Source organism: Phoca vitulina, unplaced genomic scaffold (assembly GCF_004348235.1).
Source record: "Phoca vitulina isolate PV1807 unplaced genomic scaffold, GSC_HSeal_1.0 scaffold20, whole genome shotgun sequence".
Lineage (NCBI taxonomy): Eukaryota > Metazoa > Chordata > Mammalia > Carnivora > Phocidae > Phoca > Phoca vitulina.
Window position 1 is genome coordinate 10,581,305 of NW_022589723.1, and position 23,821 is coordinate 10,605,125.

Sequence of the window (23,821 nt, forward strand, 5' to 3'; positions counted from 1 at the left end):
AAGCGCACTCCTAGGTAGACATGCAAAAGAATGGAAACCATTGTCCACCTACAGACTTGCATGTGATTGTTCACAGCAGCATGATTCAGAACAGCCAAAGATTGTAAACAACCCAAGTGTCCGTTACCCAGTGACCGTCGGGTAAACTGTGGGAATTTTATTCAGCCATAGGAAGGGATGAGGCATTGATGCCCGCTCCCACGTGGATGACCCTTGCACGCATCATGCTGAGTGAAGGGAGCCGGACACAAAAGGCCACATATTGTATGATTCCATGTATAGGAAATGTCCACAATAAGCCAATCTATAGAAACAGAAAGTAGATTAGTGGTTGCCTAGGGCTGGGGAGGGAGGGTTGAGGTTGACAGCTAAGGGGTGAGGGGTTTCTTTTGTGGGTGATGAAAATCTTCTCAAAATGACTGTGGGGAGGTTTGCACAACTCTGTGAATACATAGTAAAAGCCATCAAATCGTACTCTCTAGAAGGATGAATTATATGGTATGTGGATTATATGTCACTAAGGTTGCTTGAAGATAGTATAAAAGAAGAGTGAGAAAGAGGAGGAGGAGTCGAAGAGGAGACCCTCAGGACACAGTGTGATTCCTGATGCCTGGAGCCACCTCTCAGTCAGGACCCTGCCCTGCCTGTCCCCACCCCTGGCCTGACACCTGTAGCTGGTACCCCAAATCCGTTCGGCTTGGCGTGAAAGTCATCACATGTGAACATTGGTCTGGTCGGACCAGCTATGCTGCACGTTGGTCTGGCGAGGAGTTTACTTTCAGCTCCTCTCAAGCCAGTGATGAAGGTGAGGGAGAACTTGGGGGGCCGTGAGACCCGCTGCAGAGGAGGCCCAGGCCTGGACAGCCCGGGAACCCCAGCCCAGTGAGGGCTGTGGCCATGCCTAGCTGAGCTTGGGTTAAGCCCCCAGCCCGCAGAGGGTCGTCAGAGTGCTGGTGTCCCCGAGCAGCCTCACTTCTGTGCTGCTGGAGGCCTGGCCGCCAGGGCCCGGTGCTTCACAGCAGTTCTCAAGGCCTGCAGAATGACGCCCTGGCTGTTCCGTACGTTATAGTCACTAAGCTGCAGCAGGCGATCAAAGTCTTCCTCCTTGTAGGTCATGTTGAACAGGGAGTAGGGTGAGGTGGTCCCAGTGAGATCCACCTGGCCAGCTGGGAGCTCTGCAGGGCTGCGCCGGACACCTGCCCAGGGGTGAGAGGGGTTAGGAGCAGGACCCAGAGGCCTCCAGGGCTGGGCAGAAGGAAGCCTTGTGGCGGGCACAGGGGTGGGCTGCTCCTCACTTTCCTCCCAGCCCTCTGTGTCCTTTGCCCAGAAATAGAAATGCAGATAGTAGGGTACTATTTTGAGATATGAAGGGTTTGCTGCTCCCCACATTTCCTTGGGGCAATGCACTCCCACTTTGGAGGCAACCCGACAGTATCTCTGTTTCACCTTCAGGGTCAAGATGGAAACAGCTGGACCACAGTCAGTCAGCTTAGTGAAGGATTCTTAAAACACATGATGGAAACAAGAGTCTGAAAACCAAAGGGATTTTTGCTTTTTAAGAACTAGTCTTTGTTGAGACAGAGAAAGAGAAAGAGAGAATTCTAAGATGGGGGCTGAGCCTGTTAAGGGTAAAGCTGGAAGGTTTGGAATTAGGGCGGACACCAGAAAGCCAGGAATAACAGACAAAAGCAGAAGTGAGGCTTCCCCACCAGAAAGGGCTGACCAGTTGGTGGAAGGGAAGGATTGAAAGGCATGTGATGAGGGTTTACATTTCAGGGACCCCAGAGTAGAGGCCCACCTTCCCGAGAAAAGACCACAGGCTGGGCTGGGGTGGGAGGGGAGAAGCCAACTGAAATCCCAGGTAGTGTCAGGAGAAATCTGAGAGCCTGGGGCCCGGGGCCTCTCCGTCCTGGCTGCCTAGGCCTCCAACAACGTGGTGCCCAAGCAGGGGTGGAGACGGCTGCAGACGAGGACAGCGCAGGAAGGCCTCTGGAAGCAGGGATTCCCACATACCACCCCAGAACAGGGCAGCAGAAGAGCCCAGGTGCAGCTGGGGGCGGCGGGGGGCCATAGGAGCCTGGGGTCATGACAGGGCAGCAGCACGGTGACTTTGCTAGCAGAGAGCCCCTGCAGGGATGTGGCATCCCCACAGAGACCAGCACACTGCTGTGTCCAGAGCAGGGTGGGACCGGCCTGAGGACCCCCTCCCTCCGCCGGCCGCGGGAGCACCGGGAAGGACGCAGGCAGTGCCTCTGAGGGTCGGGCTGCCAGGCCGTGAGGAAGGGAGGGGATGCCTTACCTGGGGCTGAGTGGTCCCTGAAGGAGGCGTTGACCAGCGGGAAGTGCAGCAGGACCGGGGCATCGGGGCAGGAGGGGTCTGAGAAGAGGTGGCACTCTGTCGGCTGGCGTTGGTCCTGAGGGCTGGGCTCCACTCGAGGGAATGGCAGTCCCCGGGCCCGGCAGTACACCTCAGTCTGCTGCAGCACCTGGTTGGGGGCAGGGGGGCCCAGAGAGAACCGGATACTTCCTGGTCGTCTCAGGTCAGTGGTCTAGAAAATGCTAGAGCTCCAGCCCAACTGACTGCTCAGTGTCAGGACAACCTGGTCCTGGCCTCTGTGTGGTCCAGTTAAGATACACGGTGTCTCCTCGGAGGGAGGCAAAGGATTCCAGCAGTCTGCCATGTTGTTTGGTTAATATCTTCAGGGGAGGCACAGACCTAGCACCCCTGCTTCCATTTGGGATTCTGTTGCTAGGTTATGCAAATCCCAGAGCCTGGAGACCTCAGTAGGGGACCCACTTGTGTACCAGGGCCCTAGTCCTGCCCCCAGCCCGCCCTGCTCCTGAGTGCCCAGGGAGGCCCTGAGGGGATGGATGTGGACAGGCCAGGGCCTCCTTCCAGCTTCGTCTAGCTGCTCTTCTTGGGGTGGGCGCAGCGAGCTTCTTCCCTGTGCACCTGTCCTGGGAGCCCAGGGCCCCAGCACCTCCACAGCCCTTCCCAACCAAGGGCCCTGGCAGGAGTCTGTGAGTCAGAGCCTGTCACCCTTCCCTCCCCTTGGGGACCCAGGAGGTCAGGGTCAGTGGCCCCTGGAGCATGGCCTGGCTGCAGGGTGTCTGGGGTTTCCATGGGGCAACGGGAGGCACCTCAAAGGGAGAGGGTAGGGAGTAGTCGAAGGAGAGAATGAGGTCCAGCCTGCGGCCTGGCCGGAACATGGAGGGACAGCTGGTGTTGAGGAAGTAGCCGGCATCTACCAGGCAGAGCCGGGGCTCCTGAGGGGTCAGCTGGCTAGCGGTGGAGTCTAGCTGGCAGTCTGATGGGGGAGGCAGGTAATAGTCAGGGGACAGCCACTCTGCCACATGTCTTCTACCCTTCACACTGCATTCGCCTCCATGTCCCCTTCTGTCCTCTGGCGTCACTCTCTGTAGGCACACGCCATCCCAGCCCTTCCCAAGACGTCTGCAGGCCAACCCCAGAAGGGGATGCTGTGAGCCACCCCCCAAGTCCTCTGCCAGTCCTAACCACGGTCCATGTCCCCCCTGGGAGCCCAAGCTTGCTCCCTGCGGAGACACGGCGGGGGCCCTTACCTGCCCAGGTGGAGAAGTCTTTCTGGCTGTAGTAGCCGCGGTGCAGCTGGAGGCCCCGGAGGAAGTTGCAGCTGTGCTGGTGGAGTGGCCTGCCTGTCAGCAAGCCCTTAAACGCCTTGGCCAGGGCCGGCCCGGGCTGCAGCCATGAGGCCTCCAGCCATGAGGAGGTCCTCAAGGAGGCAGGAGACTCCTCTGGGCTCAGAGAAACAGACCTTGGTCCAGTGAGAGGCCTGGAAACGCCTGGCCCTGCTTCCCCTCGGAGAGTGCCGCTCCCCCAAGCATCTGAAGAGGAAGGCGCCTCATCCCAGGCTCCCCTCCCAGCCTGGCTTCTTACCCACGTTCCTGATCTTGTCCTTGATGTGCTGCTTCCGGGTGTCATCAGAGCTGAGGAGGTCATACCAGACATCCAGCAAGTTCAGGGAGAAAATGTTGCTCCAGATACCTGAAGGCCAAACCCCCACAAGAGTCAGCCTCGGGCCTCAGCACTCAGCCTCCCATCACGCGGAGGGCGGGGATGGAAAATGGGAGGCAGGTGGGCTGCTCGGACAGTGGCTCTTCCCCACAGCCCCACCCCGGTGGCGCCCCACCCCAGGGGCTCTGCCAGACCCGGCTACAGGAATCATGTCCAGTCAGGGAGGCCTGGCCCAGGACCGTCCAGAATCTTCGGAGTAACCACCACTCACCTTCCAGAAAGCAGATCCGGGACTCAGGGAGCCTCCTCATCAGCCGCCCCATGAAGAACTCAGAGCCGAAGAGCTCGCTAGGGACGAAGGCTCCATACTTCAGGAACCCCACCTCGTAGGGGGAAAACTCCACCCACTCTATGGGAACAGGAGTGAGAGGTGGGAATGAAAGGAGAGTGGGCTGGGGGAGCCCCAGCTCTGACAGGAGCCAAAGATGCTGCCCCCCAGCAGGCCCCACCCTTCTCCCTGCCTGGCTGACTCCCTCCATCCAGCCCCTTGACCACATCCCCACCACCTCCACCACCAGGACAGTGAGCTCTGCTGCCTGGCTCATCAGCTCCTCAGAACCGCCTCCCTTCCAGAAGGCTGAGCCATCTGTGTAAGAGTTTCCTGTTTCAGTTCTCTGAAGACCCGCAGGGTGCATAGGAGGGGTGTGTGTGTGTTGGAGGGTTACGTGGACGGGGCTGAAGACTGTACCCTTGAAGTCGAGGGTCTCCAGATTGTTCTCTTTGACATTGAGGCTCAAGTAGAGGGGTAGAGGGTTCTGGCCCTGCTCCAGTGCGGCTCTCTGTTCCGACAGCTTCTGATCCATCACCTGGGGTGGGAGGCATGAGGGCCTAGGTGTGGTTGGAAGCGCCCTAGAGGCAGCAGCTCCACCAGGACTGGGTGGAGGGGGGGCAGAGCCTGAGGGTGAGGCAGCTCTCCACTGGAATTTGGGTGGCATGGGTGGGTGCACTCATCCAGTTCCCACTCCCACCCCCATATTCTGACCAGATGCAGGGTCGCCATGGAGGGCTATGGAGGTTGTGCACTGCATATCTCAAGAGAATGCCATTCACAAGGACTATGGTGTCAATAGTGACACCCCACCTCTGCTCCTGCGGTCCTTGGCCCCATCTTTATAGGTTGAAGGGTGGAGGGGATGTGGACCCTGATGCACAGACACAAAGACACACACACACACACACACACACACACACTGCTTTCCAGAAAGGACACAGGAATCCCATTTTAGTATATACCATAAGCCCTGTCAAGGGATGGGCTGCCTCTTCTAGATTCACACGAATGCAGTCCAGGTCTTGGCCCCTCCAAAATGCTTTCCGGGCATCCTTGTCTCCCCCTTACCTACCCTCCTCTTTCCTGCTTTGCACAGTATGATGTTGTACCCCATTGTTTATTCTTGCCTCTATTTCCAATTTTCTCTTCAATGAAACACCAAGTTCTGCCTTGATGGCAGGGACTATGGCTTGCCTTTTGGGAGAGCCTCCCAGAGTTCTAGGGGCACAGAAAGGTCTCGTTGTATCCCGGACCAAAGATGCCAATAGGGTTCCTGTCCAGCGTCAGCAAGGTTAATGGTTGTGGCTGCCTGGAGCCGCCCTTGGAAAGGAGCCCGCCACAGGCCGTGGCTGCTTCTGACGGGGTGGGACATGTACCACAGATGCACAATCCCTCTCTCGGGCTCTCTGAACTGGAAGGCACCTCACTCAGCAGCTAGACCTAGGGGGTTCCCAAACCGCCCAATCCGCCCTTATCATCTGATTTACCTAGAGGATGTGCTAAATAGACAGATTAATAGGTTATTTCTGAGAATCAACAGATTCTCACTGAGGAATCTGTTTCTTCAATCTCCCCAGGTAATTCTGATGATCAGCCAGGTGTGTGTCCCAGGATTCTAGCCCCACCTTTCCAATGAGGAGTCCCCCTCCAACACCCGTGGCAAGGCTCCAGTGTACTTCTTCCTCCCAAAGACCTCTGTCACTGATGGGTCATCTTTCCCCCTAGTTCTGCAGGGGTACCCTATAGGACTTGAGTTATAGGGAACCCACAGGAAAAATCCCCCAATGTGGCTCAAGCCCCTGGCGCTATGCATCATAGCTACAAGTCAGTCCTGCAGGTGTGAGTGTATGTACATACTGAAGCGGGGGGGACCTTGATTAATAACTGCGATTTCCCTTCTCAAAGTCTTTTTATTCAGGAATCCTGTTTGCCTGCTCTTTGGACATGTAAGATGAGGGGAAATGTGATCTTTTACTCCAGATGCACCATTTCTGACCTGGGGGAAAAGGGTCAGCACATCCCTCCATCTACTGAAATACCCAGTATTCTTTTTCCTTTTAATACCTCACCAGTGGTGGCAGGCCTCTGGATCTCCAGGCCCCCCATTTCCAAATGAGCATCCCCAACCCTGCAGAGCACCCCTCTGATGATGACTCAAGGGTCCTCCTGAGGTGTGGGGGCTGGGTGTGGTGTTGACCATGTGTTGACATGGTCTAGGCACTGTATGGGCAGGGGGTACTAATGGCAAAACCTTTTTGGCCAGAAGTGAAGAAAAACATGTAAGACCTTCTTAACTCAGGAAAAGGCAAGAGAAAAGCTATGAGTTTCCTCCTGAGGAATGGTGAGCAGCTTCTAAGCAGTTCAGTGCTTGTCAGCAAAAGATTAAAGAAAAAAGTTTGAAAGACATAGTTTGAGAAGCACTGATTATAACTGGTATATTTTACAAGCACTTTTTCTTTTAACAAAAACTGAAGCAATATTATAGAAGTGTGTAGACTAATAAAGTTCTGTATAAAGTTCAGGGTATACTATTTCTGTAATAATAATATTAATGAAATTGTTATTTCTTATGGAGTTATATTTTCTGACATTTAAAATGACTTTTGGAGTTGTACATTAGCATAAAATAGAGATAATAAACGCTTTTACCCAAAAACTTAAATTTGAAATACACACTAAATTTGTCTGATTAAAGAATTATTTTAAAAAGCATATAATGAATGTTAGCTTTAAGAGATAAAGCATAATAACTAAAAAAAAAAGAATATTTGAAAAGCTTTAATAGTGAGACAAAATTTTTAAAATCACATGGGTGCTCATTTCTAAGGATGCATTGTTTGTTCAGTAATACCACAAGATTTCTTCTGAACCAAAAACACCCTAAACCTTATTAAGTTTGTCTTTTAAAAAAAGACTCTAAACCTTGTAGATAATACCATGCATTAAGTCATTACTGAAGGATCAAATGGTAATTAAATAAAAGTCTTCTTTATAGCTTTGGATCAAACTGCATTTTTTAGCACCTCATAAAGTAAACTGTTAAAACAAGCTTCTCCCAACTCTACAGTAATTAATTGCCACTACCAGGCAGAACAGTCATTAATAAAACACAATACCCTCACAACTGAACACGAACTTAAAATACAGATCTAAAGAATACATAGGATATATTAATAAAGTAAAAATACTTCAAGTAGTTACATTGGTTTTATAAATTAAATGCCATTTCAATAAAAATTCTTTTTTTAAAAAGATTTATTTATTTATTTGAGAGAGAGAGAGCGTGCGTGCGCATGGAGGGGAGGGGCAGAGAGAGAGGATGATAAGCCGACTCCTCACTGAGCAGGGAGCCCCACATAGGGCTCCATCCTAGGACCCTGAGATCATGACCTGAGCTGAAACCAAGAGTCTGATGCTTCACCAATTGAGCCACCCAGGCGCCCCTCAATAAAAATGCTAACATTTCCCATGAAACATAACTAGCTGATTCTATTACATGTATAGAAGAGCAAAGGGCCAAAAGGAGCCAGGGTAATTCTGAGAAAAACCAAGGTGGTGAATGGGGGTAAACCTGCCCTATCAGATACCAGCATGCATTACCACCGTAGAGTCTCTAAACCAGTGCAGTGTTGGCACATGTTAGAGAATCAGCCCCATTGGAATGGAAGAGAGCTCAGGAAGTGTCCCATGAATATATGAAAGCTGACACAGGACACAAGTAGTAATGCAGATTTGTGGAGAAAAAGGTGTAAGTGATATTCGGAAAGTTTGCAATCCATATGGAAAAAAAAATAAAACAGGGTTTGTGTTCACATACCTGAAGATATATTAAAGATTAAATTCCTAATTGTGAAAAACAAATCTTTAAAACTTTTATAAGGATACATAGGAAGATATTTTATAACTTTAGGAGAGGGAAAGATTTCTCTAGGGAGACTCTAAAAGCACAGACCATAAAGGAAAAGAATGATACACCAGGTTATATTAAAATTATGCATCAAAATCTAGTGGAACTGATAAAGGATTAATATCCAGAATCTATAAGGAACTCCCACAAAATAATATTAAAGATGAATTAACAGAAAAATGAAAAAGGACTTGAGTAGGTAATCCATGGAAGAAGAAGTCCCAATGACAAGTATACTTGAAAATAAGATCAGTCTCACTAAAAATCAAGGAAATGGAAAGCCACAATAAAATTTTGTATGACACCCATAAAATGAACAAAAAACTAAAAGTCTGAAGAGCATGTAGAGAAAAAGAAACGATGATACACTGATGGTGGGAGTGTGAATTAATGAAACCTTTTTGGAGAATGATTTGGCAATAGGCAGGAAAGCTGAAGATACAAGTGCCCAACTGCCTAACAATCCCACTCCTGGGTATGTACCTTGGAGGCTCAGAGAATCTCTAACATTTGTGCACAAGGAGACTTGTTTGAAACCATCTGTTCAAGTAACATTGTATTTTTCTTAAGGATGTATAATAAAAGGTATATACAATAAAATATATAACAGAGGTAAATAAAGTATGTTATGTAATTATATGTTATGTATTACATGATACAATCATGTATACAGACTGAAGATATGCATGTGATGATATGGGACTGGGGAGGCATCCACAGGGGGGCTTCAATTCTTTCTGTAACATACTATTTCTTAGACTGGTTGGTGAGATTGTACATATTCATTACATTATTCCTTATGCTTTATGCATTTTCTTAGGTCTGAAGATTATTATAATATTTAATGATAAATATTATTTTTATAATATTTTAAACTAATACATAAAAAATAAGAATGGTTGGTAATTTCCAAGTAGCATTGTTCTTACCAGCAAGAATAACATTTAAAGGAAAAAATCCAAAGCAAATTCATTTTTGGTTAGTTTACATGATAATCTTTCTTGGTCAAACTCCTGATACCCAAAGATAAGGAAGGTAAGAATCCTTCCTCTGCTAATATATTTGATAGTTTACTTTTTTATTATGAATGTTAAAGATACTTTTTTGTGTGTTTTAGTTGTTTCAAATGCTTCAAAAGAAATGTTCAGATAATTATCTGTGGTAAAACAATAGTGGGAAAAAAATAACTGATTTTAATAATTGTATCAATTAATATAAGTTCAACAGTGGACTTACTAAACTTTCCTTAAAGAACCAAGTTATAAAAAGTGTATCTGCTCAGTTTGGTCTTCATGGCATTACAATAAACAGTAAAGAAATATAATAGCTGGGGCACCTGGGTGGCTCCAAGGTTTAAGCCTCTGCCTTCCGCTCAGGTCATGATCCCAGGCTCCCTGCTCAGCCGGAAGCCAACTTCTTCTTCTCCCCCCGTGCTTGTGTTCTCTCTTGCTATCTCTCTCTCTCTCAAATAAATAAAATAAAATCTCTAAAAAAAGAAAGAAATATAATAGCTAACAATGCTAACTCTATGCCAAAGCACCACTGAATGTTCACAACAAGCCTGTGAGGTAAGTACTATTCTCACTCGTCCCCACTGAACAGATGAGAAAACCGAGGCACGGAGAGATTAGTAACTTGCGAAAGAACACATAGCTAGTAAGAGGCATTGAGATTAAACCTGGGGAATCTGGCTCCAGAGTCTGTGCTTTTAACACTACCATGAAGATATAGAAGAAGAAGACATTCTATATTGCAGTATTAATAAAATAAAAATTATTCGAGCAATCTCACTGACACTTAAACATAATGTGAAAGTTTTGTTTGCTTAACTGACTTTGGCATTGACTCGTCCCTAAGCTCTTGAGAGATATAGAAATCTCTGTTTCATGGCAAAGAACTGAAAAATAGCCTGACTCAAAAAGGCAGCATCCCAAAGTACAGTAGACACTGAGACACTGTGATCCCTGTGCCCTTTCCCCACAGATCCCAGCCTCCCTCACCCTGTAGGAAATGCGCATGCGCAGTAGCTAACTGCAAGGCTGCCCCAGCCCTGCAGGTGCACGCACGTTGCGCCTTGCCAGCATTGGTGCCCTACCTGGCCGTGCAGCATGAACTCCAGCACGAGAGCCCACAGGTCCACAAAAGTCGTGGGGTGGCCCTGTTTGGCCCGCAGCTCCAGCTCTTGGTGGTAGCTCGCAAGGCGCTCTGGGGAGAAGGCCTCCATCTTGCTCTTGACCAGGTGCTCCCTGGCATATTTGATGGGTCCTTCGAGGTCCTTCTGTGACCACTCAGGGTCCCCGTAGAGGTGGGCCATTGCCCTGGGAGAATAAAGGGACAGTATGGGGGGGGGGCGGAGGCCCACCTTGGCTCGCTGCAACATCTCCTTCCCACCCTCCCACTTCTCCCAATGTGGTGATCCTGCAGCCAAGGCCCTGCCCATCTGGAAAATGTGTCTCGGGGTTTTCTTTCAGATCAGCCCTATCCAATATAAATATAATGTGAGCCACAGATGTAATTTGAAATTTCCTAGTAACCACATTTTGAAAAAGTAAGAAGAGGGCAATAAAAATTTTTTTTAAAGATTTTATTTATTTATTTGACAGAGAGAGACACAGTGAGAGAGGGAACACAAGCAAGGGGAGTGGGAGAGGGAGAAGCAGGCTTCCCACTGAGCAGGGAGCCTGATGTTGGGCTCCATCCCAGGACCCTGGGACCATGACCTGAGCTGAAGGAAGACGCTTAACAACTGAGCCACCCAGGCGCCCCTTAAAATTTAATTTTAATAGTATTATCTTAATTCAGTATATCTAAAAATTCTCATTTCAACATGTAATCAATATAAAAAATTAACATAAATTTATATTTTTTCTAGCTAAGTCTTCGAAATTCCCTGTGTATTTTATCTTTATAACACATTTCAATTCGGACTAGCCACATTTCAAGTGGTCAATAACCACATGTGACTAGTGGCTACTGCATTGTACAGAACAGATCTAGACTCTACACCCATCTTCATGGGCCTGTCCTGAAGCCTTTAAGACTCTGCTTGTCAACAGCTGTTACCTAAAGTCCTCTGAGTTTACTCTCCTTTTACTCCTTAAAGTCACATTTCAATAAGACTCAAAGGAACGAATCTCTAACAGTGAAAAGTCCCACCTCATCATAGGCAGGGTGGGGTTATAGGGAGGCAATGTTGTCTTTAGGTAAGAGGTAAGATAGTATCTCTTCATCTAAATTTCTCCATCTATACTATAGGGATAGCAAAAGAAACTACCCTAGAGAGTGTTACAAGGATTTAAATGAGATAATAATGTTTAAAGAAAAAAGAGCTACCGACTTGGAGTTCCTGCTACATGTCAGACAAGGTAAGTGTTTTACTTGGGCTGCCCCAGGACAATCCTGTGGGATAAGTACTACTATTACCCCGTTCTGGAGATGAGTCAACTGAGAATCAGAGGAAATCAGTTGCCCAGTAAGTGGTGTGGCAGAGACTCAGACCCCAGCTCCTCCCTAATCAGCTGCCTTGGGCCTCTCCAGTAGCATGGAATGGTGTCCCCCAATGCCTCTCTCACAGGAGGACCTCTGTAATATCTACTTCCTCCCTTCTGAGAAAGCCACCTGACACCCACCAGACTATACTGCTCAGACCCACTTGGCTTCCACACATAGAGGGGTTCCCCGGTGTCTACTCCATTCCCCTTTGGGACCTGATCATCTCTGCTCTTCCAGTCCCTACGGCCCTCACCACGTAGAGCCCGAGATGCCGCTGAAGTAGGTCACACAGTCCAGGAGGCCCAGCTTCTGCAGGGCCAACAGGTGGCCATAGAGAGAGGTCATGGCCCGGGCACCTCCTCCTGTGGCCATGATGCCCACAAGAGGGACCTGGACCGACACAGACACAGGCTGGCTTAACCAGGACCAGGATGTGGGGGAGGGACCTCGGGGCCAGGGCCTGATGGAGTCGGGGTTAGACCTAGCACCCAGCCCCTCCCCCAGGAAGTGACAGCTCTTGGTCCTGGACAGGGCCTGAAAAGGAGTGAGAACCCCAAAGCTCACCCCCACCCCCCACACAGCCACTCCCATCTCTGCGACTGGAGCGTCTGGAGAGGGCAGCGGAATCGGGTACTTCCTTAAGGCAGTCCAAGGTATTGCACCCACATTCCCCAGTACCCCCAAACCTCATCCTCCTTTAGGTCTCTGTCCAGCTGCAGGGCCTGCTTGAGAGCCTTAGCCACCACTTGCTTCCTCCTGCTCAGGAAGGCTTTCTCCTCTGCGCATAGATCGAAGCCCAGGTGCACAGCCAGCTCCTTAGGGCTGGGGCAGTAGAGGATCCACGGGTCAGGGGCACTGCATAGCTCAGCCACTGTCTGGCCAAGCCCCTGACAGCTGCCAGATTACCTCCCTGCTCCCAACCCCAGGGGCCACCCTTTCCACAGCACTCCCTGCCTCACGACCACCCCACGCCGTCCCCCACAGATATGAACGTCTCTTACCAGCCCTCAGCCTTGAGCTGCAGCTTCACTCTTGGGGTCTGAAATCAAAGCAAGAGTCTGGACTTAGAATATCCTCAACCCTCAGGGGAATGTGGGTACCCCCTGGGGGCCCCATCTTTATTCTCACTGGCACTTCCCATCCAGTCGAGGCCACTTACATTTGTGGCAGGAATGTTAATGGTCACCTCCTTTCCCACAGCCAAGGACCTCAGGGGCACAGTGAGGTGCCCAGCTGACTTGTCTGAATTCCAGCCATTGCTTGCAGAGCTCTGGAGGGAAATATTCATTCAACCAAACCTTACTGAGTATCTAGACAGTGATCCAGACAGACACAGTCCCTCTCTGATAATGTAAAAATAAGCACAATATTTACAGTTATTATAATACTTATAATTACTAATTATTAAAATACTTGCTGATATTTTTTGTTCTAACTGAATTATGTATCTGAATTTATCACAAAATAGGTAGTGAACGGATGTTAGCAAATGCTACAAAGGGAAAAAAGTGTTGTAAAGGAAATGAGCAGGGTGATATGATACAATAACGAAAGGTGGGGTGTGTGGGGTCTATTTAAGATGGGGAGTCAAGAGGGGCCCTTTGAGCTGAGATCTAAAAGAGGAAGAAGAGAAGGAGGCAGCAGCCTTGGAAGGACCCGGAGGAGAACACAGAAGGCCCTTGGCGTGTTGGGAAAGCAGGAAGAGAGAAATATGGCTGGGGCATCATGAAAGAGGGGGAGCATGGAACAAAGTGAGGCAGCAGAGGTGGGCAAGGGCCAGGCCATGCAGGGCCTTGGAGGCACCGATCTGGGAATTTCTTCTAAGATATTGATGCGGGCGCCATTGAAAGGTTCAAACCAAGTCTGACAAGGCAGGGCAGTCCCCGGGCCCACGCCAGGCTCCTGGTGGTTCTCCCTGTCTGCCAAGGGCTTGGTGCTTCACTGGGGGAGGCTGGCGAGGCCACGGGGGCCTGGCGTTGGCCTGAGAGGGGCCCGCGCCCACGGCGGGGAGAGCTCCAAAGCCAAGACCCACCCTCAGACGCGCGCTCAGGTTGGCCTCTTGGGCTGCCATGTAATGGAAGCGGAAGGCAGAGGCTGGGCCCAGAGCAGATGTCTGTGTGTCTTCATAGGACCCCTTCAGCTCCAGCTCCAGCTCCAGCTTGTCCTGATCTAGGCGGAGAGTGGGCAGATTAGCACAAGGGCAACAAGAGCCAGGAATCCGAGCAGGGACCCCAGGAAACTGGCAGTATTGCTCGGGCATGGTCAAGACCTGGGAGTTTGGACCACAGTAGACAGGATTCTGGAGAGCGCCCTCCCCAGCCCCCATGGGACTCCCACCTCCTGCAACACACCCTCCCCCAGGTCAGGGGGACCCTCGAGCCCACAGACCTGTCGCCCTCATGCTGTGTGAGTAAGAAAGAGGCTCTGCTCGGCTGCTCACCTGCCGCCCCGCACAGGTGTCCCAGCCACCCCATCTAGCAGAGAGCAGGCCTCACCTGTGACCGTGACCGTGGCTGCGCTCCCGGCGCGGTCCACACAGACATCCAGGCAGGACAGCTCTCGGGCCTGGGGCAGACCACATCGTGGGCCGGGGGCTCGGCAGGGGAAGCTGAGGTCCCCTCAACTTCACCCTCTGAGCCCCAGGGATCCAAATCCACCACACACAGAACAGGAAGCGGGGTCCAGTGTGGGATTGGAGGCAGAACCGCCACCCCCCTCCTCTGATCTGCTAGGACTGCTGAGTCGGGTGTTCTGGAGTAGCTGGGTGAGCCCCGCCTCCACCCCGTGCACACCCCCAGCTTTCAAAGATTTGCCAAACTTGGGGGATCTCTGAAGGCCGCCCGGCCCTCAGGCACCGTTCTTTCTTCTCCGTGTTTCTCTGCGGGCTCAGCCTGGAGAGTGCCTTCCTACCACAACGGCTCCCAAACAGTAGTATGCAAACCACTGGTCTACAGGATGATGGAATGATCTCCCGGCTGTCCTCCAGTTGACCAGCTTGCCAAAGGAGCCCGCTGCATTCTCTGTAAGGCATGTCATCTGACGCCCGCAGTCCCCCCAGCTCCTGACTGACTCCCGCACACAGGCTGAGTTTAGCCTCCCACCACTGGTCTCCATCCCCTCGGATAAAAAGCAGCTGCCGTAGGTATGACGATTTTAACGTGCATTTGTAAAAGTAATACTAGCCCATGAAGCGGCCCTTGTATGACCCTGAGGGTAGAGGCCTCCTTCAGTCTGGGGCTCTAACAGCCTTCCCTCACACTAGGCCCGGCCCTGCTCCCGGGTCATGCCTGCGTTGCTGGCCTGCAGCCTTTGAGTGGAAAGCTTCTTGGGCCTTGTTTACCACATTCCTGACCGCTGCAGCTTTGTGAGCTTGCTCTGTCTTCGAAGAGCTGACCAGGACTCCCCACCGGCTCAAGGAGGAGCCGACTGAGCCCCTGACTCTACCCCAGCGCCCCCAGGTTGGAAGCGCAGCGCACCGGAAACTCCTTCCGAGCCTCCGCTGCTGCAGTACTAACACCCCAGTGGGACCTGGCTTGCGTGACTTGCCCACCACCTTCCGAGGCGAAGAACTAGCAGTCCATCACAGGGGATGAAACACTGTCAGAAGCACCCACGATTCCCCCCACACTCCCTCAGCCGTCCAGCCTTGGGCCAGAACCTCCCCCCAGCAGAGCCTCGGCCTCCCTCTCTCCATGTTCCCCTAAGGCCCCGGCCCCTCCCAGCTCCCAGCCCCCAGCCCCTGACCACCGCCCCCGGTGACCACCCACCTGGGAGGCCAGAGGTGGTCTTACCACAGTACCCCGTCCCTGCCTGTCCCTTCGGCACCCCCCAACCTCAGTGTCGGCTCTGGGACCCCTCCCTCAGCTCCACTTTACAAGCCTGGGGAGGGTGGTTACCACAAGGACGTCGTTGGTGATGAGGTTTTCTGGACAGTCTGACCTGGAAAAATCACAACATCTGGAGCTCAGCCTGACAAAGGCAAACGCTCCCTGCACTGAGCTGCCCCCTCACAGCACGGCCTCCAGCCCCCTTGGGGCCTCCCTGGGTGATGCAAAGGGACCCTAAGTCCTGGATACCATTCAGGGTGAGGGAGGTGCTTCTGAAGACTGCAATGTGAGGACAGGGAGAGTGGCGCCAAGGAACCAGTGACCTTCCTCTCCTCATTCCTCTAAGAGGACCCCCCCCCCAACCCAGACTGGCAGGGGTGGGGACACGAGGGACAGAGAATCTGGGTCAAAGACAATTTCCTTAAATAAAGTCTGGGTCCTGAGACACTCCCTGGGCTGTGTGATGATTACTCACGTTTTTTCCAGCAGGAACTCCACATCCAGCTCCCCCTGCCCCTGAAATCAAAGATGAGCAACTCATCAACATTTACACATATCTTCACAGCTGACACAGTTCTTTGACCTTGTATTGTCACATCTCAAGCAGTCTTTCAGGGAGGCACGGTATTACAATTCTTCCCACTTTACAGATGCAGAAGTTGAGAATTGGGGAAAAGACGGGCTGCCTGCCCAAGTTACCCACAGCTGATAAGTCTGCAGGGAACAGGTCTCCCTCCTTGGCAGGGCTGAAGGAGGAGGTGAGGAGCACAAGCCAAAAGAGGCTTAAGGATGCCCAGGGCCCATCTCCTGTTCCTCTTGAAGGGGACCTGACCCCAGAGCCCTGCCCTCCCATTCCCCAGCCTTCACCTGCTGGAGAAGGAGCAGAGACCTTCATAAAGCAGGCCTTGGGCACCGCAAGAGAGCAGTGAGCAGGAGTGATGGAGCCCCCAACTGCCCCAAGGGTTAGTTACCCTGAGCTGGGTTTTGATTGATATTAGGAAGTTCTCCACCACCAGAAACCTTCCTCGGAGTGGACTAAAATCTCTGCATTGAGTGATTCAGTCTAGTTAACAGTCTAGTTAAGCCTTCTCCTTTCCTATTAAAAATGTAAATATCTCTGGGAGGGGCTTCCCTCTTTCTGTGAACGCAATCAGCACAGCAGCATTCCAGAAGGGAGAAGCTGTGTAACTTCCTCAGTCTGGAGTGCTGAAGGGTGGGGCGCAGAGGGGTGGGACTCCCCACTCACCTGGGGACCAGGGGAGAAGGTCTTCCGGAGCAGCTCCCCAGGGACGACTTCTGAGACGTCATAGAGAACTTTGAAGCAGGCATCATCCTCCGTGACTGAGTCTTCATCATAGACATTTAACTCCAGAACATTCTAGGGACCCGGGAACAGCAACGTAGCACATTATTTACTCATCACTGTACTCCATACCTGTTGAGCCTTTACTTGATGCCCAGGGTCGGAAAAGATTATTATGCCTCCACACTTTTTACTTCAAAATAAAAATAATAGTAAAACTTAAAAGCACTAAAAGGAAATCTGACAAAGTTCCTAATCTCCCCCAGCTAATTTTTGTTTTTATAAAAAATAAAATTCTTTCAGCATTTCCCCACCATTGCACACCACCCCCCCTTTGCGGGTCCCCCAAGGCACCGTATGTACCAGGCGCTGTGTTATGAGTCTTCCATGCATTATCTCATTTAACCTCATAACAGCTCCATCAGGAAGGGATTCTTAACTGCCTCCATTCCACAGATGGGCTTAGAGAGGACCAGCGTCAGGCTCACAGCCACATGATGGATCACATGTTCTCTCCCACATCGCACACCCAGGCTGGGAACAAAGTCACTCCTCCCCCGTGTCTCTGACTGAGCCCTGGAGGAAGGTGTGCTCCGAAAGAAGGATACAGCCGGTCCTTAGGTGGGTGGTCCTGGCCTTTACCTTGACCTGACTCTGGATTAGGAAACTGAAGGTCTCATTCCATACAGGATGACTGGTGTTGGTGATTGTTTTGGTCTTAAACTTTGTTCCAAGGACGGTTGGCAGCTGTAGGGTCACATAGGGGTCTGCCTCACTCACTGGCAATGTCAAGAGAACAGGGTAAGAGAGAATTCCTTACACTCCTCTCCAGGGGCCTCGCCAGGTTCCTACCATGACCTTGGCGGCCACTGTGGGTAGCCCAGCCCAGCCCCCAAGTTCTCACCTGGGCCTTTCCCGTAGGGCCTGGTCATCTCTACACCCCTAGAGCCCCAGAAATAGTTACTCACACAGGTCAGTCCAGCCCAGGTTCCGTGCCTCCAGGACCCTCACAGTGAGCCGCCAGCTGGCAGAGGCCTCCCCCTGGAGAGAAAAACAGACTGCTCTGTCCCTCCTGCTTGGGGCCCAGCCCCACCCCTCTGTGCTGAGGTTTCTCCTCACAAGCTCAGTGATGCTGCCAGGCATTTGGGGGCAAACAGCCTTTGCCCACCACTGTCCTTGGGGCCGTGGTCCTGGGCTGCAGCAGTCAGGGCAGGCAGACCAACGGGGGGTGGAATCTGTGGGACTCCCTCCCCTTCAGGGACAGAATTGCAGTGTAGAGGTGACAACAGGGAAACGAGGACCGAGGAATGGTCACCACACTGGACATGTACTAAAACCCTGGGGAGGCCACGTCAGCCCACAGCCAAGCACAGCGAGGAGGAAGCAGAACCTGAGTGGGCACGGGCTCATGGGGGCAAAGGGAGCAGAGGTGGTGAAGGAAAAGCAGAAGGCAAATAGGGTGTGCCAAGTCCTTCTGGGGACAGGGCACAAGGGGGCTCTCCTCAAATCCCTACTGCTGAGGTCCTTGCCACTGCCTGGAACCCCAGGGTGGGGTGCTTGTGTTTCTGTTCTTCTTGAGGCCTAGCTATAGTTTGCTCTTTCTGGGTGCCCTGCACCAGTTTCTTACGGTAAGCCCCCGCCATCTGAGGCAGAGGTGGCACTGGGCTTGCAGGACCGACATTCGGCCCTGTGGGGTCCTGGGAGACAGTGTTGTGATGAAACCCAAGAGTTCTTCTGCTTTGTGCCCTCCTGTCACCGGTCCCCTCCATGCCTGTGACCCCGAAGTCTCCTGCCAGGAACCCGTCTGGGCTCTGCACAGGTGCTGTCTGCTGAGGGTTGCCTCAGTGTCCGCAGACTGTCCATTCCCATAGAGAAATTTAAAGGATGATGAGGCCACAGCAAAGCCACTCAGGACTGGTGCCCTGTGGGTCCTCGCATCTCTCTCCTGCACCTTCATGCTGAGTGTCTTTGTCATTCCTGTCAACTTTCTGGAAGAGCACATGTGATACCCCAACCTTCCTACATTTCCGCCCCCCCCCCCCGCCCGCCCCTCCTCCTCCCAGGGCACACTGGTTTCTCCCTTCTTGGGGATTAACTCCAGGGATGCCAGCAACATTTTGACTCTAGGGGCCTTAAGCCAGAGCTTATAAATGGCAGAGATGTTACGGCTTTTGAGACACCTGGCTCTATTTCCTCCCTGCGCCCAGATCCATCACTGCCCACCACAGAGAAAGTGCTGGCTGGGATCCCGGGGCCCTGGACAGAGCTGAGCTTCCGTGTGCACACCAAGACAGGGGAAGGACAGAGGCAGCCCAGACTCCCCTCATCCCTGAGACCACAGCCTGTGGGTGGCTCTAGAGCCCACCGGGGCTACTACGAGGTGTCCCCACCTGCTCCTTTCCAGCCAGTCACCATGCCCAATTTAAGCATCGTTGCCCATTTCTCTCTCTGGTCATCAAGAGCCTCTCAACCTCAGAAAGCCCACTGTCCCCTAGCAGGATATTTTTCCCAGGGTGAAACCCCATTTCTCATTACCTCTAAAACCATCACCAAGACAGAGCACCATAGGATGGGCTGTGACAATAAATACAATGACGGGTCATTACTCGGGGAGGTCGAGTGGAGTGGGCAAGGCAGGCTCCCAGCCAGGATATCTGGATCTAAACCTTGGTCCCCTGCTTACTTGCTGTGTGACCCTGGACAAGTCACTACACCTCTCAGTACTTCCATTTCCTCATAAGTACTGGGACTAATTAATAGAGGCTAAATGTGTTAATGCCTGTAGAATGCTTAGCAAAAAAGTAAGCAGTTGCTAGATAATTGGTCTTATTACTATTTATTAAGTGCTTGTTATATTTCTAGGTGCTGTACTAAGCAGGCTATGTATTCCAACTTGATTTATCCTCCCGACACCTCCTAAGATAGTACTCTCATTTCCTCCCATTTTACAGACGAGAGAATTGAGGCTTAGAAAAGTTTGCATAGGTCACAGAGTTAGCAGGTGACCTAGGTAGGATTCAAGCCCTTCTGTCTTCACGGCCAGAGCTCACATCCCCTGTACTGTTCTACCTCCCAGGACTTGGCTCCTTTGTAAAAGCATGCAACTTTCCCCCACTGCCCTCTGGATATCGAAACAGAATTTCTTAGATTTGTTTTAGACCAATATGGATACTGAACTAACTAATTGATGTGATTCTCCTGAGGGCATTGGGTCTTCCCCTCCCCTGTTGAAATGTCCTCCTGTCTGAAATACTGCCTTAATTGATGACTGACCCTGAATGCTATGGAGGGCTTCTCCAGCAGGAGAAGGCTCCTGTAGGCTCCTGGGAGTACCTCCCTGCTGCGAGTCTCAGCCCCTGTTTCTCCCTATGCAGGGACCCCAGGGCCTCCTCCAGCCTCCTTCCTGTGGAGAGGCTCAGTGCTGGCCCCTGCCCATCACCGGGGAAGTGACCCAAGCAAGTTTGACGGGGCTGGAGTCCCCATACAGGGGTCCAGACCATGGGGTCTTCACCAGCAAGAAGAAAATGAGCAAGTTGCCTTTCCCCCTGCTGGCCCCAAGCAACCCACTGTGGTAGGGGAGGTTGGAGAGAGGAGTGGAGACTTCAGGCCCAGCCTCGGGCCCTGTATCTCCTGAGTCATGCTGAGCCGATGCTCCTGGATCATGCAGCAGGCACGTCCCAGAGCCAGTCCTGGATGCCTGGCCTGTTCTGCCGGCCCACCTCCTACCGCCAGGGCAGACTCCAGTCCCCTGTTCCAGCAGGAACGAGGCTGGGTGAGGCCACTGCTGAGCCTGCCCTGGGAGCCGACTTGAAGGCTGGGGGTTAAGGGCCTGATCTCTGGGATTCAACCAATCCCAACAGCATCAGCTGGAGGCGATGTGCTTTCCAGGCATGTGGGCAGACTCAAGCCCCCAGAGTCACTGCGCATTGGGCTTCAGTTTTGCCCCTAGGCTGGGTCTAGAGCAGGCAGAGGGTAGCAGGAAAAGGATGCCCAGTCTTCTCCAGGGAGATGAGGATGAACACAGATACATCAGAAACCGCCAGAGCTGGGTTCTGGGGCTCAAGCTCCTGATGGGAGGAGCAGACGGAGCTAGAGCTAGGCCCCCTCCACCGCCCTGCTCCTGCAGCCTTGGGGTCTTCCCAGGCAGCCATCTGAGCGTTTTCACTAATGTCCACCTTGGTGAGGGGGCTCCTCTAGACCTCAGGCTGACAGGGGCTGGGGCAGGAGGTGTTGTCCTTCAATGGAGGGTTCCCTCTCTGTATTTCCCAGGATGGCCTGGTACCTGGCTTGAGCCAGGCAAGTCTTCTCCAGGAGCACCAGTCTGGGGCTACTTGACTGGATCCGACTTGGGCCTGGGTCTCAGGGCCAAGGCTCCAGAAGCCTGGCAAAGTCTGAGAATGAGACAAATGCCTCAGGATGGTGAGCTTGGCACACTTAGCTTCTTTCATGGCCCCTGCCTGGGGCACCCGGGGAGACCCGAAGAGCCAGTCCCTCTTGGCCTTGGTCCACAGCAGAGGATGAGAAATCTGGCAGAGAGGAAGCACGTGGAAGGAGTGGGGCTAGCAGTTTGTAGATCTCTTTGGCCTGGTTGCAGCCTCCTCTCTTGGCCTAGGAAGTAATTGGCAGTGGATGGGGACTTGGCCTGCAAAGCTCTGGGGACACACAAGGGAGTTCCTTGGTCCCCGCCAGTTCCAGGAGGTCCACTCCCTGCAGTGATGAACTCTGGGCCTGGTGGGGTGTCGTCCTGTGACACACAGCCACTGTGTTCTCTGATGTGGCATGCGAGCTTTGGCAGGGAGGAGGGTAAGAGGCTCTAAGGAGAACACAGGCCCTCATGTCTATGGATATTGGTCATTCATCCACCCTCCCCTAACTCTCCATCCCCAAGCACAGACTCTCTTACCCTCTGCCTCCCACCCTCGGCCTCTGCCTAGGCAGAGACCCCTAGCTTTGGGACCCTGGCCTTCCCCAGAGGCCAGGATCACCTTGGTTTGCGCTGCGTCAAGCTTCTCAGAATGCACCCTGGCCCTGGGCCCTGCCCCAAGTGATGCCCAGGGGCTTGGCGACACTGTTACCTGGTGAGGGTGGCCAGCTGGTCCCCTCGTTGTCAGTCTCTCCATACCAACCCTTCTGGCTCCACTCCAGGACCAGCTCCTGCCAAGATGTCAGCTCCCTGGCCAGCTGGCAGTAACTATTCCAGTGGGATGGGGCTGTGAATCTGCCCACATCCAAGGAGCCGCAATCCTATAAACAGGCTGGGCTCCACCCCTGGGTCACTCCCTTAGCCTAGCATCTTCCCTTCTTCCCCAAGAGGCTGGGCCAACCAGCATCTCCAGAAACCTCTGGCAGGGCCCCAGGACCCGCAGGTGGAGCACCCCTTTCAGACGTGGAGCATCACGACTGCAGACGCAGCGAGGAGGGGAGACAAGTCCTAGGAGCAGTGGCCGGAAGCTGGATCCCCAGAGGCTGAAGGTCTGGGACAGGGTAGGGGCAGAAGGGTGGAAACCCTGCAGCCCAGCCCCCGCCTGAGCCAGGCAAGCCTCTTAGGGAGGAGGGCTGAGCGTATGAGAGCAGAGGAGAGGCCAGACCTCCTTGGCAGCTCTCTGCAGCCAGCAGCCTGGGTAGCATAATAAAGGCAGTCACAGTGGCAGGCCCTGAGCAGAATTTGGAGAGCTACACGGGGCTCTGGTCTCTCTGGTTCAAAGCCCCTCATCCTCAGCTTTACCCTCCCCCCTTCCCTTTGGCTGATGCTAGGAGTTTAGAAGATTTCCATTAGACTCAAACAGCAAACTTTCTAATAAAGGTAACAGAGACCAATCAGGAAACTCTTAGACTATGAATATTATAGAAGAAAACTTTGTGAAGTTAGCCATTTAAACTGTTCAATGTGGGGGGGGCGCTGGGTGGCTCAGTCGACTGAGCATCTACCCTCCGCTCAGGTCATGATCCCAGGGTCCTGGGATGGAATCCCACATCGGGCTCCCTGCTCAGCACAGAGCCTGCTTCTCTTCTTCCCATTCATGCTCTCTATTGCTATCTCTGTCTCTCTCTCTCTCAAATAAATAAATAAAATCTTAAAATAAATAAACTGTTCAGTGTCCGCAGCAACACCAAGTGTTTTCCTGAAATGACACGAATTCAGTTATTTCATTGTCAATCCACTATGTAATTGAACAGCATGATTTGTTTTTCAAGGCAAATGAAACTGAATTAACGTTAACTTAGTACAAATGGATCTAAAAGGTATTATTACAGGGGCACCTGGGTGGCTTAGTCGGTAAAGTGTGTGTCTTTGGCTCAGGTCATGATCCCAGGGTCCTGGGATCGAGGCCTGCATCAGGCTCCCTGCTCAGTGGGGAGCCTGTTTCTCTCTCTCCCACTCCCTCTGCCTCTCCCCCTGCTCAAGTTCACTCTCTCTCTCTCTCTCTCTCAAATAAATAAGATCTTAAAAAAATAAAATAAGAAGTATTATTACAGAATTGACCAAAAAAAGAAAATTAATAATAGTCTATGAAAAAGTCAAGCATAACTGAATGGGGAATATTTCTAATTTGCATGAGCCACATGTAAAATGTAATGAAAAAGTAAACATAAAATGTAGAAAACTCTGAAGAACAACTTATTCCAAAGTAGGTCACACATGAAGCATGCACGGAGTCACACAGCTGGTGAGTGGCAGAGCCCAGGATTATGCCCTCTGGACTAAAAGTCTATGTCCCCTTCCCCAGTCTGGGCTTAGCCTAGCCTGGAGCCTGCCCGCCCCACCATGGCCTCCAGAGCCATCCCTGGACTGTAGGAGTCCTGAGAAATACAACTCGCTGACGAGTGATCGAACAGCTCCCTGAAGTGATGTGGGTCTCATCTCAGACCACCAGATTGTCGAGGGGAGCTACAGGGGTTGAGCTGCAGCTTCACCGTCTATGAGGTAACCCCCAGTGCCAGCCCTTCACGCAGGTATGGCAAGGCC

At 51.9% G+C, this 23,821-nt stretch overlaps 1 protein-coding gene across 1 annotated transcript; it reads right to left on the reverse strand.

Annotated features, from left to right (window-relative positions):
• Nucleotides 1-969: 969 nt before the first annotated feature.
• Nucleotides 970-21,974, reverse strand: PLA2G4D (phospholipase A2 group IVD). The gene is made up of 20 exons (XM_032417542.1): nucleotides 21,930-21,974; nucleotides 17,823-17,895; nucleotides 17,497-17,633; nucleotides 16,798-16,929; nucleotides 16,027-16,067; nucleotides 15,621-15,663; nucleotides 14,220-14,289; nucleotides 13,757-13,893; nucleotides 12,884-12,994; nucleotides 12,726-12,763; nucleotides 12,411-12,546; nucleotides 11,978-12,114; nucleotides 10,328-10,550; nucleotides 4,743-4,860; nucleotides 4,266-4,403; nucleotides 3,917-4,024; nucleotides 3,583-3,774; nucleotides 3,142-3,308; nucleotides 2,300-2,486; nucleotides 970-1,196 (listed from the first exon to the last, which is right to left on the reverse strand). The coding sequence occupies exons 1-20, from the start codon at nucleotides 21,972-21,974 to the stop codon at nucleotides 970-972; spliced, it is 2,460 nt and encodes an 819-aa protein (XP_032273433.1).
• Nucleotides 21,975-23,821: the final 1,847 nt, after the last annotated feature.